The sequence below is a fragment of the Micropterus dolomieu genome, linkage group LG22 (genome assembly GCF_021292245.1).
Source record: "Micropterus dolomieu isolate WLL.071019.BEF.003 ecotype Adirondacks linkage group LG22, ASM2129224v1, whole genome shotgun sequence".
Lineage (NCBI taxonomy): Eukaryota > Metazoa > Chordata > Actinopteri > Centrarchiformes > Centrarchidae > Micropterus > Micropterus dolomieu.
Genome location: NC_060171.1, coordinates 6750275 through 6766115, shown reverse-complemented (window position 1 = coordinate 6766115; position 15841 = coordinate 6750275). Strand labels below are relative to the sequence as shown.

At 38.6% G+C, this 15841-nt stretch overlaps 3 protein-coding genes across 5 annotated transcripts in view; all 3 read right to left on the bottom strand.

Moving 5' to 3' along the window:
* The window catches only part of LOC123961144 (copine-8-like), a 133368-nt gene that overhangs the window by 64088 nt on the left and 53439 nt on the right, over positions 1-15841 (bottom strand). The gene's annotated exons all lie outside the window — the stretch shown is intronic.
* On the bottom strand, positions 850-9268 carry rnf141 (ring finger protein 141). Its single transcript, XM_046036276.1, has 6 exons — positions 9156-9268; positions 7619-7812; positions 7053-7161; positions 5679-5860; positions 3084-3191; positions 850-2946 (listed from the first exon to the last, which is right to left on the bottom strand). The coding sequence occupies exons 2-6, from the start codon at positions 7804-7806 to the stop codon at positions 2796-2798; spliced, it is 738 nt and encodes a 245-aa protein (XP_045892232.1). The 5' UTR covers positions 7807-7812; positions 9156-9268; the 3' UTR covers positions 850-2795.
* LOC123962540 (alpha-1,3-mannosyl-glycoprotein 4-beta-N-acetylglucosaminyltransferase C-like) overlaps positions 14221-15841 on the bottom strand; it is a 30001-nt gene continuing 28380 nt past the window's right edge. The window contains exons 3-4 of the mRNA XM_046038729.1: positions 15602-15749; positions 14221-15483 (exon numbers count right to left, since the gene is read on the bottom strand). Coding sequence (XP_045894685.1) covers positions 14315-15483; positions 15602-15749 — 1317 coding nt within the window. The 3' untranslated portion in view covers positions 14221-14314. The remainder of the gene's footprint in view (positions 15484-15601; positions 15750-15841) is intronic.

Genomic DNA, 15841 nt, shown 5'->3' with positions numbered 1-15841 from the left:
TCTGATAGGTCACAGATTTTGGTGTTACTCCGGCGGCGGCGTCTTATCATCTCTTCCACCTGCGTTGGCAGTTGGAGAACGGTTAGCTCACCTAGTTTCCCCAGAGCTTAACCGTTGGGGTTGATTTAGGGACCATCAATAAATTACTCTTTAATTGACACACACACACAAAAAAAACACAGATCCCTGCCCCCAAATAACCCTTCATGCTGACTTGTATTGAATATTTAGTGAAAATTATTATAGAAAATTATACTCAATTGACCAAATTAATACGAAAAATTACTACTAAACTGGACAAATAAGACATACCTCTTCATAATGGATTCTAGTGTTTCTTCTATTTTATATTAATATTGTTATAATGGCATTCTTTTCTGTAGCTTACATATGTGACCAAGTGACTCCAAATTACCTTAGGGACAGTATGTCCATGTTTAATGCAGTCTGTGTGCTATATGTGACCACTTAACTATAATTGTTTAATCATCATTTTTACATATCAAAATGACCAAGTCAGCATGAATGGATTGAAAAAAAACATAGGTTTATCATCTAAACAGTAATCTACTGATGCCCCCCAAGTAGCTCCCTAACATGCAGGATGAGAAATCATTAAAAATAATGAATGAAATTAGGACATAAAAATTTTAAAAAATGTATTGTACATAGCTTTAATGTTACATCATTGATGTATGATAGCATTTAAGTTTTTATTGCTTAATATTGTCTTAGCATGTTTAAATTAGATGGATAAATGGCAGTAATACAACTTGTTTTTAAATGTTTCAATAGATAAGATATTTAAGTAATTTCAACCTTTTGAACATCCAACATAACGCAAAGTCATAAAGTGCAAAAAGTGAGTATCTCTTTATTAAGGATAATACAGTAAGGATCAATTCATTTCAACAGGCCTACAACTCCTTCAATTCAGCAAATTTACATACAATGTGTATGTAGATATCAGAAGTTTTATAGTAATCTATTATGAAGCATGGCCTTGGAACCAAAGTTAACTTGTTCTAATATATTAAATGTTTTGTTTTATACATTTTGAATGGACCATGCAGTAATGCGACCCCTAGATCAGACTGTCTCTGAATAAGCTCCTGTTAAATTTAGCGAAGAAAGTCTCTTACTGCTGCCTGGCCTCAACTGCTGTAAAAGAATTACAGCGTCAGATTATATTTTCCACCACAGAGATGGAAATCATCTGTTGTTGTAATGCACAAACACAGAGAAAACTACAGTAAGGATTAAAAGTGCGATTTGTCACCATCGACAACCAAAATATACTTTTGGTCAAATTAAAATTCACATGTTTATAGTCTATTAAATGAACAAAAATGAAATATCCAGGTAATGAAAAGGTTTATATCATGTAAGTCCTGAAGTTATTTTCTCATATTTGCAAAAATCTGTGAAATGATCGAAATGTGATACAAAACGGATTAACTTGGAAAATGTCACACAACAAAATGCTAAATTAGCATTCCATATCATTACAACTTTAAATGCATTAGATTTCAGTAAAATAGAAATGTATCACTAATGAAAATTAGGGTCATTACATTTTCACATTTTATGAAATACTACAGCATGAATTTAGTCCTACATGCTCTTAAAATAAAAGTGCTGCCTGTGATTTATGTGATCTGGAAATAAAACTATTTTGTAGTTTTAAATTCTACTTAAATTCTTTGTTCATTTCCAGCTGTCTACCTCAATAAATCAGTTATCTTTCATCCCAGGCATGACAAAGCAGAGCAAAGCAAAGACAAGACTGGTCGTTTTGGAAATGTAAACTACAGTACTTTTACAGCAATCATTTTAAAATAACCTTGACAAAATGACTGTAAATTAAAAAAAATATATAGAGGATGACAAATAGTGGTGATTTCCAATAGTGAATGAGACACCACAGCAAGCCAAGTCATTAAAATCATATAAAACTATTTAGTCCTGTACACCCAAAAGACTGTCAGTCACTGTCAGGTTCTGAACTGGACCAGAACATCAGTTTATACAGGTTCACATAACAGGGCTCATAAGGCATGTCATGTGGGATATAAACATGCAGGGTTATATTGTACAGATCACAGAACCACTATACGGGTGCAAAATAAATTTGGTTTTACAGTTTGACCAAAAACTGGGTGTCTTGAATTTGTTGGCTGTAGGTTTGTAGATCACAGACAGACTTGAGAGTGGTATCGATCTCCTCATCCAACTCTCCCCAAGAAGCAAATAAGTGTATTTTCCCAAAACGTCAAACTATTCATTCAAATTTTACGACAATGAATATTTGAGTCACATTTATCAACCCTCTCTGAATACAAGTTCGCCTACTTTGTCTCAGCCTCTGTCCCATTGATATTAACATGAAAGGCAGGTCTTTTTCTTCCACGTTGGTTAAATTAACCCAACATTTACTGTAAGACTTGTGCTTTTGGTTATTCTGTGTGTTAAATGAATAAATTATAATTTATTATAAACATATTACAAATACTGAATTTTCACTTCAGACAATGTATCACACACAGTTCCCATAAAGCAACACATCTACGATACTTTTATAGGACTTAAAAGAGACAAGGTTTGATTTTCTGAAGCAGTCACTAAGAACATAAGGAGTAGGAAACCCTGCTGGTTTCTTCTGCATTGTTAGATATTTAAGGAAAGAAAATCTCCTCCTCAGTGAAGGTGACATTTAGTGATGCAACATGTAAAGTCTACTTGGTATGGGTCGTTTTCCCTTGTCATGTACAGTAGTTTGCTCAGTGTGCTGTGTGTTAAGGCCTGTGTGGGTGGCCCGCCTCATCAGCCAAGTTAAGGATGTAGCCAGCTATGTCGTCCTCTGTGGGAAAATCAGACATTACCCATGATTCATTGGCAGCAGTTACTTGTAGACGACATATCGGACAGTTTCGGCTCTGCCCACTCCTGCGGAAACAGAAGACAGCGTGTAATAATGGTTAGTGTTTGTACAAATCATGGCTGACATGATATCTGTGATAACGTCAAATGATTTACAAAGCAAAAGAAGAATGACTGAAATCAAGCTTGATCCATTATCTTACCATTTATCAATGCACTTCTGACAAAAGCTGTGTGCGCAGGGCAGAATAAGGTCGGCCTTTCCGTCCATGCAGATACAACACTCCTCCTCATCAGTCAGCTGCTTCACTCTGCACGGGCACACAAACAGAACAGAGATAACTAATCATCTTATTCTGGAATGCAATGACTGGAGCTGGATGAATCTTGATGGATTGCAATAAAAGGATTTGCCTGAGAAAAATATCCTTCAGTGTTGTAAAAAAAATGCATGAAAATGATTCCCTCAGCCTCCCCCAGTTCCTCCTGTGGATAAGAATTCATCCAGGGGATAAACTGCAAATGAGTTATAAAATCCATCGTTTCAGCAGCCTGTGGGACATTTAAGAACCCCTTTTCTAATACAGACACCTGTGGTGAGTAGGACAACAACTCCTGATGGAAATGCGGTGGCCATTAATCACAGGGTTGGCGGTTCGATCCCCTGCTCCTTCTGTCCACATGTCAACGTGTCCTTAGGCAAGACACTGAACAACTAATCGCTCACAATATCAGGCCAGTCGTCACCTTATAAAGGCAGTGTTTCACGCAAAGACTTCACTAGGTAAATAACTTTGTATTACGTTACAAGTCTTGGACACGGTGGAAATTTTACAAGCACGGACCAGGTAAATCAACAGTGAACACACAGAGTGCAGATGTTGGTTTTGGTTGTTTTATTGGCTATGTCATTAACAAGCTGGTAAACGGCACACCTGCTGCCGTGAAAAGGGATCGTGGGTGGAAAAATCTGGAAAAAGCTGGCACACCTCTGGTCTCTTACCTCTGGCAGGCATCTGATTGGGCAAAAAAGCAGGAAAATATACTGAGACCCCCCCACACCCCGATAAAACTGCAGGCGGCTCTATTATAACATGGATGGTAAAGCAGGACTCATGACAATAACTTATTTGGTGGATGTGTTGCAGTGGGAATCAAAGACAAGTGTTATTTTGTATTAATTTTTTACCAAACTTCAACAGCTAAATGTGCAACATGAAACAATTGAGTTTATAACTAAATAATATAACTACTAACTTTCAAATTAGTTCAGTAGAAGGTAATAGATTATTTTTAATGAATAAGAGACAGCAGCAAAGGTCGTTGCCTGTGTAAGACCTGGTGGCCTAACTGGAAACTCTGATCAAACAGCAGATCAGTCTCTGTCTACTGATAAACTGTAGGAGAAAGTTTGGCATTTTGACTCTGGCAGCGGGCGGGCGTGTACGTGAGACGAGAACGACCGCAACAGTTTCACGGGATCGCGCCAGTTACACAGAAGCCGTTGCCATGGTTACCTCGCAGAGCGCTTGTTTGCCTGTCTGTTGATGAGGAGCGCAGAAAAAACCCCGCGGATCAAAGACGTTTGAAACTGCCTTAGGCTATATAAATCCTGTCAACAACAACAACAATTCCCAATAAATTAATTTATAACTTGCCAAAAATTTTAACATAAGGACGACTTAAAAAGCAACTATTCATACAGAAAAGTGTCAACAAAGTCAAAGTAAACATTAGACATAGCCTATAACAAGCAATAATCAAAACATACCCAATTTATATTTACCCAATGTTCTTTGCATCTTAGACTGCAACACAGTAATGGCAATAACGTTACTTACAGCTGTCGAAAATACCTCTCTCTCCCTGTTCTCCTGTCTTCTTTTAGCATTTTGGCTAACAGCTGACTTGAACAACATATGGTCCGGTGTCCCTGAGCTGCAGCGTGGTCACGCATTCACGTCAGGGATGGTGCGTTCAGTAGCAGCGTTACTTTGATTAGTAACTGTAATATTATTACTGTTTTGGAAATAGTAATGCGTTACATTACTCATTACTGGGAAAAGTAATATTGCAGTATTACTGGCCAACAAGTTACCAGTGATGAGCGACTGTGATACACACTACGCAGGTGTGGATTAATCCGCAAAAATCACATCCCTGCTCTGGTCTTTTACTGCAAACACAGTAAGAGTGTGGGTTGAAGAGAAGTCCGAGGCAGGTGAAAAGCAGGTGGCAGGGGTTATAATCACGATGACAGCTCAACACTGTGATGTCTGTCGTCTATTGACCCAACCCTAAGCTAGATGCTAACTTCGTCCGTCTAACGTCTCTCGTTTGGTGCTAAGCAGGTAGTGTACAGTCGGTTTATAACAGCTTCTTCTGTGAAACAAAACAAAAAAGCTAAAATAATCGAGAAGAAAAGGCAACAAAGCTTTGATAATTATCGTTTAGTTTTTATTATCACAGTTTTTCACTGTGACCCATTACCTTACATTACACATGGTCATTTATCATTAGTCCAGCTCAATCTGGAATTATTATGTCATGGCTAAACAGACCGGTCAAGACATTTTTACTTTTAGGACACCTACAGTAGTACTGTGAACACCAGGAGAGTAAAAAAAGTAATGTAATACAAAATGCATTCAACACATAAGGCCTCAAAGATGCACACAAAGGGTCTTTTGCTCAGAACATTGGATGTAAGTGAAACTTTCCAAAGGAAGCTCTGAGGTAAATACTGTATTAGTCACATGGTCTTTGACTGTTTGAGGGGGCGCTTCATGTGCACCTACCTGCCCATCCACATGCTGGCCTGACAGGAGTCTGTGGAGGGGAGCTGGGCAGACGGGCCCTCGGTGGCGCCCTCTGCAGACAGAACCTCAGCCGCCTGGCTGGTGACGTCATGGTACAGCTGGATGAACTGATACAGGTTCATGATGCGTGATGCTTCCACCATACCATTCTCCTTGTTGATCTGCGAGGAGGCAAAGGCGATCACATGAATCATACAACACACTGGTATAGTATACTGTATGTATGTACATGCATGCAGTCACAATCCTACACTATCCTGAAATATTTTGGTTTAACCAATGTGGGCTTGTTTTTTTAATTCAAGCTGCTGAATCTTTAAATTTAATTTCTATGTCTAAAGATTCTTGTGGGACCACTGTCTCACAAAGCATCTGAAATAGCATTTCATCATCCTGGGAAAGTGATTCATGTTTAGAAAAATGTGTAGTATTAATTAGGAGCAGATCAAAGCTCTTGGTTCAGTTCATCTACCAGCTTTAGTTCTGCTTCATGCAGTTTCAGTTTGGTTATACCTGGCATGTGAATTATCAAGTGATGCACAAACGCAGTAGTGTGTTCCCATTCAAATTAAATTGCAGAATGACTCAACTATTAGTATTACTGCCTGCAATAATTTCATATCACCCTTGTCCTTTATGAAGACAAATACTGACTCACAACTCCCACGCACAGAGAGAACTTATTAGGTAGGTATGCTTATCTTTTGATACAAGATACCTTAAGATACTTTTTGGCATGAGCTGGAACCTTTCAGATAATAGAAAATAGACAAGAGATAGCCCATCCTATCAGACAGGTCAGAGCCTGTCTCTACATGCTGATAAAACGTTGGTCCCTGTTAATGATGGGGCTGCTGTTGTGAATGAATAAGTGGTGAAGAGAAAGACAGAATAGTTACACAGATATAAGAGGGACAGATAAATTAAGAACAGGCACCAGTAAAATAGTTAAGGTACAAGGTAGTTTATTTGTCATTATACAGCACAAGGATGCATAACAAAATGAAATTTTTAGTTCCTTCGTGCTACACACACACAACATTTAATTAAGTGTACACCTATATTAAAATATGTTAACACTCACAAATGAGTTCATCAGAGATGGAGACCATAAATAAACTGCTGTAGGTGTCCTTATGGGGATGCAGCTAACATTTCATACCTGATGGCAGCAGGTGACCTGCTTCTAGATATGAGCTGTCATCTGAATGAGGTTTAATTATCACATATATACCCAATAATATCCCCGGCCACACTCTCTCCGTGATATAATCACTTTAACACAAAATTAAAGGTGTGAGCAGATGCTCTTGTTGGCATGTGATGTGTGTGCAAAAGGTTCTTTGGTCTCACCTTGGTACAGAGGATCCTGACAGCCACCTTCCACAAGGCTGTGGCATCAGATCCTGGCTGCACCTCAAACAGCAGGTGCTTCTGCTGTCCAGTAGCTAGCTTGGCCGTTCTGAGAGAGATCCAGCAGAAGAGAGGGTAAGTTAAACTCACTAAACCCTTCTGCATCCGTTTTTTTACTGCGGTTACAGAATATGAACACAGCTACACCTACAAACACACACTGCTTTTCTCTCTCTCGGCAGATGGCTGCCCACCATGAGTTATGGTTCTGCTCAAGGTTTCTACCTCCTAAAAAATGAGTTTTCCTTGCTTGTGTCGCCAAGAGCTTGCTAATGGGGGTAATTGTTGGGTGTCTGTTAGAATTATTACAAAGAGTATGGTCTAGACCTGCTCTGTGAAAAGTACAATGAGATAACGAGAAAACTTCTGTTATGAATTGGCACTAAATTCTTTCTTGAAGAATCAAGAATATCATTATCACAGAAATACCCTAATATCTCTATTACTGTAGGGCCATATCGCCCATCCGTAAGAGCTATATTATGTATGAACAGAGTGTCACTTACACTTCGTTAAGTTCAGCCACTCTTGCCAGAAACTCCTCATAGGTTAGATAGCCGCTGTCACGTACCAGTCCAGCGTGTTTCACCAGCTTCTCAGGCAGACGGGTCATCACCGCCTGACCTGAGAGCTGCTGGCCCATCCTGGCAGCAGCAGAATTACAAACAAGGACTGGCAGAAGGTTGCACCTCATGCAGTTCTGCAAAGCGTGGTGTGAAATAAACAGTTAAAAGTCATTTTTTTGGATTATATGTAATAGTTTGTTTCTTTCTCTGTGACAATCTAGCCTTTACTCAATCATGATTATATTTGAATCACTGAAATATCTGAAATGTGGGCTGATTGAAAGGCTAGGAACAATCTAGATCATAGTATCTTAAACCTGACTGCTCTCTCGTCAGAAGCTGTGGTTTAGTCTAAACACAGTTGCTGTGTCACTCTCATTCAAGTGTGGACCAAATTTCATATGTATCACATTTGCTTTAATTGACTTTTAAAACCCTGACAGAAGGTGGTAAACTGGTAAACAAATGTTATAAACCAAAACCAATAATGTACCATTTCAAGATGGAAATGAATAAATTGAATTTACATTACATTACACAGACCAATTATGTTGCTTAGTAACTTTAAAATACACCACATGACCACTGATTGTTAAACATGTCCCATGGCCGTGGGTATTAACATGCAACTATAATAGCCTGTAAGGCCTTTTCTTGAGATTTTTAAACCTGGGTGGCTGCAGGGATTTGCTCCCATTCAGTCACAAAAACATTAGTGAAGTTGGTCACTGATGTTGATCACTGGTGGCCTGGCTTGCAGTAAGTTCTTGGATATCCCAAAGGCGGCAGGTGGAGTTCAGATCAGGTCTTTCTGCAGGCCACATTAAACTGGAAAAACCACTGGGTGCTCAGGGGCCATGCCAAAACCAAAAGTACACACATATATATGGACATACAGTTTGATTCAGTTAATCTCAAGTGAAAGACCAGCTGTTAGAAACACACCATGTCACATCATCTGAACACAATAATACTTCCTATAGCAGCTTCCAACTGAGCCTATACACAGTTTCTACAGCGACGAAGTTTCAAATCGCAGTAGAATGAAAAAACACCCATGATTAAGTGGCGAATCATCGATGGAAACTCAGATAAGCAACCAAATGCATAACGTACTCGCAGGAACTGCGTCTCAACTGTATTAGCTAAATTAGCATTATGTAATAAGCTAACCGCGCGGTCGTTTACATTTTACATTTTACCCTCACTGTGGTGAATGACAGCAATAATGGTGTTTTGAAACACTTCAGCGGCTCGTTTTCAACACCATCATTTTAGTTACAGTTAATCCACCAATGAACCTCAACCCAAACACTAACTTACGTGCTAACGGCACTTCTCAACGGCAGCTCGCTAATGCGGAGCAGCATTACTTTGCACTTAACTAAACATTCAACATGCCAAACCGTCTCTAACGATAAGACAGATAAACATGACCCTCTATCGTGATATGGGACCAAGAAGCTTATTTTCATACCAAACACTCAACATCAGAGTCAGGAGTTGGCGTCCAAACTTCATCACTAGCTTCACCGTTGGGTTCCGTTTGTGTTGACACAACAAGGGCGCCGTTCGATGACGTCGCAGTGTGTCGCACACTTTTACTTGAACGTTTACTTCATGGATACGTTAATTCACAACTTAGTTACTGTCATGATTTAATATTGTTTTTAAACTCTTTCATTGTTATTACTGTATTTTATTTCCTCTATATTCGGTATTCTGACATTTACTCTTGTTTATGGTGTCTGATTGTTGTAGGCTGCATTCATTTGGTTAACAGAGAGAGTCAACTCAGCTGTTTTTCTAAATATAGCTTTACAGCACTCACAGAGGAAAACGGGGGAAAAAAGGTAACACACACAAGAGAAAAACATAGCCTGATAATTTCCATTTGGCTGGTACCGCACCCTCCCCGTAGTATAATACTAATATATTTACAGTTCTGCCTAGAGATAGATTATAGAGAATTGGTAATTTAAACAGCTTGTTAGTTGAGATTCAACAATTGAACTCTTTCACAAATAAGACTGTTTACTGCTGTGGTTAAGGTTTGATTAGGGCTAATGTTATGTAATGTTGTATTCATTATAATTTCAGATAATAGTATCTGCCCACTTCAAGCACTGCTGATAATAGTAATAATTATAATGGTAAAGGAATATGGTCACACAGATCCAATAATCACAACAGAGACCTAAAGTGTGGACACAGGACTACAAATACCTGGGAGTCCACATTGACAATAAACTGGACTGGGCCAAGAATACTGAAGGCCTCTACAGGAAGGGCCAGAGCAGTCTCCGGAGGAGGAGGTCCTTCAACATCTGCTGGACAATGCTGAGGATGTTTTATGATTCTGTGGTGGCCAGTGCTATCCTGTTTGCTGTTGCATGTTGGGGCAGCAAGTTGAGGGTAGCGAACGCTAACAGACTCAATAAACTGATCCGCAAGGCCAGTGACATTGTGGGAGTGGAGTTGGACTCTCTGAGAGGAGGATGCTGTCTAAGCTACATGTCATCTTGGACAATGTCTCCCAACTACTCCATGATGTGCAGCTCAAACACAGGAGCACTTTCAGCGCAGAACTCATCCCCTCAAAATGTGCCACGGAGCGCCACAGGAAGTCATTACTGACTGTGGCCATCAAACTCTTTAACTCCTCCCACGAATTGTCTAACACACGGACACTTAGTTATTTAACTGCACATTGTAGTGCCAAACTTCACATTCTGTGCAATATTTTCTGTTTTAATATTCAGTGTGCATTATTCTTTTCTGCAATTCTGCTTCTATTTATTATCTATTTATTCACTACTACTGTCCATCACAATTCTGTCAATAATGTAAATATTGTACATATCCATACCCCTTTATATTTCTTCTTTATAATTATACTTTTTATATTTATATATTTCTTTACCTACCTACTTCTATTATAATTTCTATTGCTTTATGTCTTGATGTGCAATGTGAGCAACTGTGACACAAGAATTTCCTCCCAGGGGATAAATAAAGTATTTCTGACTCTGACTGACTCTGACTTTAGGTGAAAACTGAGCTGGTTAAGTTAGGCACAGTTAAGGGTTAGTGAGTAAAAGTTTGACTCTTGAAAGTCTCAATAGTGAGGGAGAATCAGAAGGTGGTGGGAGGAAGAAAATTCCATTGTTTGGGGGCAGCAATAAAGAAGGCCCTGACCTTTCACCGTAGCACTTAGTCCTGGATCTCATGACAGTCTTTTGCCAGATGATCTCAGTTCTCTCACAGTGTGATATGGAGACAGTAAGAGTGTAATGTAAGAGTGGTTGAAACCATTTAACACTTTGTGGGCTAAGGGTTTTAAAATCAATCCTATAGCTAACAGGTAGCCAGTATATGAAGGCAAGGATGGGAGTAATGTTCTCCCTCTGTTTAGACCTTGTTAAAACCCTTGCTGCTGCATTCTGGAGATGGAAAAATATTACAAGTTGCAGTCACTGAGGTATGAGGATATTTAGGTATGGATGACTTACTCCAGGTCAGAAGAACAGTGAATTGATCTGAGTTTGAAGATGATGCAGAGCTGCATGAATCTTTATTTTACTACCTAAATGATTTGTTTGTCAAATTTCAGCACCAAATCAAATATGACTCCAAGATTTTTTTTGCATGTGATTTAAGAGAGGGGACCAATGGGACAAGATGAGGAGAGATAATGTTGAATCCAAAATACTGAATTAACAAGATTCAAAGTAAACAATGAATCAGTGTTTTTTCATTGAATCAGAACTTTTTTTCATTTAATTTATATTTTTCCAATACTAAACTTTCTACAACATGATTGTAGAAATAGATCTGTTTGTAATGAAGATATGATTGGATGAATATGACTTATATAATAATCAAATTGTATCTTTACATTAAAACTTTCAGTACAATACAGACTTCAAGTTTATCTGAGCTTATGATCAAAATGTTCAGGACCTCAGTCCTTAACCAGTGACTGTTCTATTAATAGAATCAAGACACCAAACGATAGTTTCATTTTGCCTGTTAGTGAACAAGGTCTCTGCTCTGTTGCTAAAGCTTAATCTCTGAGATAAAACTGCCATACACATAAGAATAAGAACACAAATCAATGTGTTTTTTAAATATAGTTTTGTAATAGTTCTTATGGTCTTCCTGCCATGATATTCTCTGACTAGAGAGCCTATAGTTCATTCTTTTTTTTTAAACTGCCGGGGGAAGATTGATGGAAGATTGATTCAGATTACATATGGCTGCAGGAGGTCGAGGAGGCAGCAGGTGGTAAAAAAACAACAAGGGGAGGTAGAGAATATAATAGGTAGAGAAATAGGCTGAGAAAAATTGGATTGGACTGGAAGGCAGGGGAGCAGAACAGGCCACCTAGGGACAGATATAAAGAGGATACTAATAAGATTCAGGAGGAAGACATCAGAAAGTAAGAAAGAAAGAAACAGAAATGTGTGTGGACTGTGACAGAAGATTGCCGCTGAAAATAAAGTTCTGGATGTTGATGTGATGACTAGAAAAAAGAAAAGCACTAGATTAACTTCTTTAACTCAATGAAGTCTCATTGTAACACAGTTAGAGAAGTTGGGTGAACTTCTCTGGCAGAAAATCTATTTTTCACCCCAAAACTAATTTTGGATTTGGCTGTTTATCTGCACCCAGGCCATCTGTTTTATACTGGCAACATCTGAACAAAGTTCTAGCACAAATGACACCTTTAACTCTCTGAGACCAGAGGAGAAGACGAACACAATCTTCCCAGATTCATATTCTTCATATACTGTGTGTTTGCACTTTGTTTTTATAGTATTATCATTTTACTATTGTTAGTTCTGCATGCACATCTGTTGCATATGTCTGTTCATCCTGGAAGAAGACTATATTCTCATTTTCCCCCTGTATTTTTCATTTAAGGTTTTGTTATGGGGAGTTTTTCTTTCCCTAATCAAGGCTCTAAGATAGAGGATGTTGTTGTAAACCCTTTAAGGAAAAGGCCAAAATCATGGGCTTTGTAAATAAAATTGGCTTGACTCAAAGGGTGTGACCCACACAGAGCAGGATGGCTTCTCAAGTAAATATCACATGTTTGCTCTTCTGAGTTTAGAGAGAAGAAAGAGTTTAGACTGCAAGTGAAGAGAAGTGATGTGAATATCAGTGTTAATTTAATTTAAGTTAAGCAAAGTTAAGTACGATTTACTAATCATCTAAGCTTTAGTTGAAATTAAATATAAACCCTGTTATAAATTAATAGGTAAAATCATATTATTACATAAACTGCAATATATTATGTCAATAATGTAATTGATTATGTTATGTAACAAAATTGACTTAAGGTGTGAGAGTTACAATATTCACCTTATTTTCACAATGGCCTTGTAGTCACTGTCAGCAAATGTTAGCAGGTATTTTAATAATGTAATTTTTTGCTGACAATTTCTGAGTATTTGTTACACTTTCAAAGAACAGAGAGGTTTTATTTAAGCAAGTCAATGTTGCCAATGTTTGAATTAACCAGCAGATGGCAGCAAAGTGCACCAAACAGAATTATCTGATTATAATACATTCAGATGAGAGCCCATACTAATTCTGTTTATTAAAAAAACTCAGCAGATGTGGCCTAGTGCATACAAAGGAGAGCTTTCTGCAATATGTTATTAAAATGGATGACAAATAATGTGAGGCTGTTAATGAAGTGAACAATATGCAGAACCTTTGTCATTATTATAAAAGAAAATCAGCTGTTTGATGACGCGCAAAGCTGCATTTTAGGAATATAAAGATGACGCTATTTCCAATTCAGGTTAAATGACCTCTACTCTTTAAGGAATCAAGTAAGTATTTCCAAGTAATTGCCAGTTGATTTGTAGAAGAAGGCAAGTCACCTTACACAGATGGCAGATTAATTTTACTTGATTAAAAAAAAAAATGCATGACTCATATTAAGAAATATTAAAGGTCTTGATTTTTTTTAGCATGTTCTCACACTTTCTGACAGCTCTAACTCGGTCACTCACAAGTCCTGGCAGAATTACACACTAATGAGCCATTAAAACTTTTCCTCCTTTATTTTTTCCTATAATTTTTTTAAAATGGTGTTAAATTTTAGATGTAGGAATCTCCTATTCAGTGCAGCACTGAACTGCACTGAGCTCCATCCACTGAGTCTAGGTGTGCGACTTTGTAAAAATGTTAGCCTGATAATCAGACTGATATACCATTTCGTTTCACTTTATTATTCTATTTTTTTTTAATTGTGGGGAAAAGATATCTGTAACCGGGCTATAAAAATGTCTGAAACAGTGCAACCATTTGAAGCTTAGATTCTGTGGAAATCCCCTTTAGGTAGCTATGGTGAAAAAAACATGATAGCAGTCAAGTATGAACAATTTTATGCACAGATTTTCAGTTTAAGAAAAGGAAGATAAGTATAAAGGCTCCATACTGTAGAGGCCATTTTAATACATAACATTGAAACATACAGTAGATATCTGAACAACCCAAGAAAATATGGATTGCTTTGAATCCCAGACACATATTTACCAGAAGTAGTCCCAAATGAACTTACAGCAACTGCATCCAAAATTAATACTGTACATACAGATGATACTTTAAAAATTTGTTCTGTTACTTATTAAATTGACTAACAGGCTGTGTGGTCCATAAACTGATAGTTCTTATGATGATCCATTCTTTCTGACTGGCAGTGACAACTATTCGCACACACTCGATGTCAAAGCCGATCTTGTGGTCCACATTGTTAACCTCAATGCTACCGCCTTTAAACTCTCCTAATGTGATGTAGGATGTGCACTGCCTTCCCTGTTTAGTTTCCACAGACTTCTGTCCTACTTCCAGAGCTCCGTGGTGAAGAATGTCACTTTGTCTGTCCTCTGTGCCCGTCACTATTTTAATTCTGCTGATTTTAGTTGATTTATTAAAGATTATGACAAAGAAATCTCCAGTGCACGGAGGCTTCCCCCAAAAATATTCATCAACGATACTACTGTAAGCCTTGGTGGCATCATAGTTTTCAAAGACATTGATGTTTGTGTAAAGGCTGGCAGGAGGATTGTCAGGAATGTCTATGGAGTCTTCTTCAAAGTCATCGTCCTTCAGCTTGTTCTCTGCTCCTTTGTAAGAGGAGTAGTAGCCCATGTGCTGGAACAGCGAGGGCTTGAACCGGATCACGTCCTTCTGGGCTAGCAGACCCCTGAAGTGGATGAGGAGCCAGTCACAGGGCATTTCCTGGTAGAACATGAGGAGGAAATGAGCAAGACGTGGCAGGTCTTTGGAGTGGTACAGCTTCCCGATGTAGCCCAGCTTGGAGAACTCCAGCATCACCCAGTAGGATCCTTCTCTGGAGGTGATCACCTTCTTCAGCGCCGTCAGGAAGTTCCTGGAGCAGCGAACGTCATCCTCTAACATCATGTAGAAGTGAGAGAGGTTTGTGCAGAAGTTGAGGAGGAAAGCATAGTCCACGTTCTGCTTAGAGCGGAAACGGACCCGGTCCTCCGGGTCGTTGTAGTTCCTTTTCAGTCCATCCAGAGATGGATAGTACTCCTCAGGAGTGTGGATCACCAGGAGGCGTCCGGCTATGATGTGGTGCGCAAACTTCCTGGTGATTTCCTGCACCAAGTTCTCACACCAGATAAGGTCAAAGTCTGCCAGGTGGACCACAACCACAATCTCTTTCAGTTCCTCGTAACTGGACTGATCAAAGATGGATTTGATCGTCTCCAGAAGGTAATTTCCCTTTTTCCTCTTGACAGACGACAACCCAATGGTAAGATACTCTGTGAACAGAAGTCACTCAGTTATGGAACAAAACCTTAAAATATTTCTTGTTGCTAGTGATTAAATATTCAGACTTCAAAAATGTTGAAGGAGTATCAGCTTGGTAGAAATACCTACTTTTGCGCGGCAAAGGAATTCCAGCAAGGTAGCGATATGTTACATTAATAGTTCCAGAGAAATTAGACAGATCTCTTAATGTGTGGACGTATCTTTCAGAGTTTGCAGGGTGCATCAGTGTCTCTCCCAGTTGTGTTTTTTCAACCTCCTAAAATTGCAAATACAAGAACTCTATGAGAACAAGCAAACAGTAATAAGTGGACAGAAGGACCAAAAACCATCATCAAATTGTTTTGGTCA

Bases quoted from the DNA above. Each gene is read 5' to 3' on its own strand.
- rnf141 (XM_046036276.1), bottom strand. From the start codon at position 7,806: ATGAGGTGCAACCTTCTGCCAGTCCTTGTTTGTAATTCTGCTGCTGCC. The intron at 7,162-7,618 runs GTAAGTGACACT...GATCTCTCTCAG, and splicing joins GTGGCTGAACTTAACGAAGT to AACGGCCAAGCTAGCTACTG. The intron at 5,861-7,052 runs GTGAGACCAAAG...GCCTCCTCGCAG, and splicing joins TCAGGATCCTCTGTACCAAG to ATCAACAAGGAGAATGGTAT.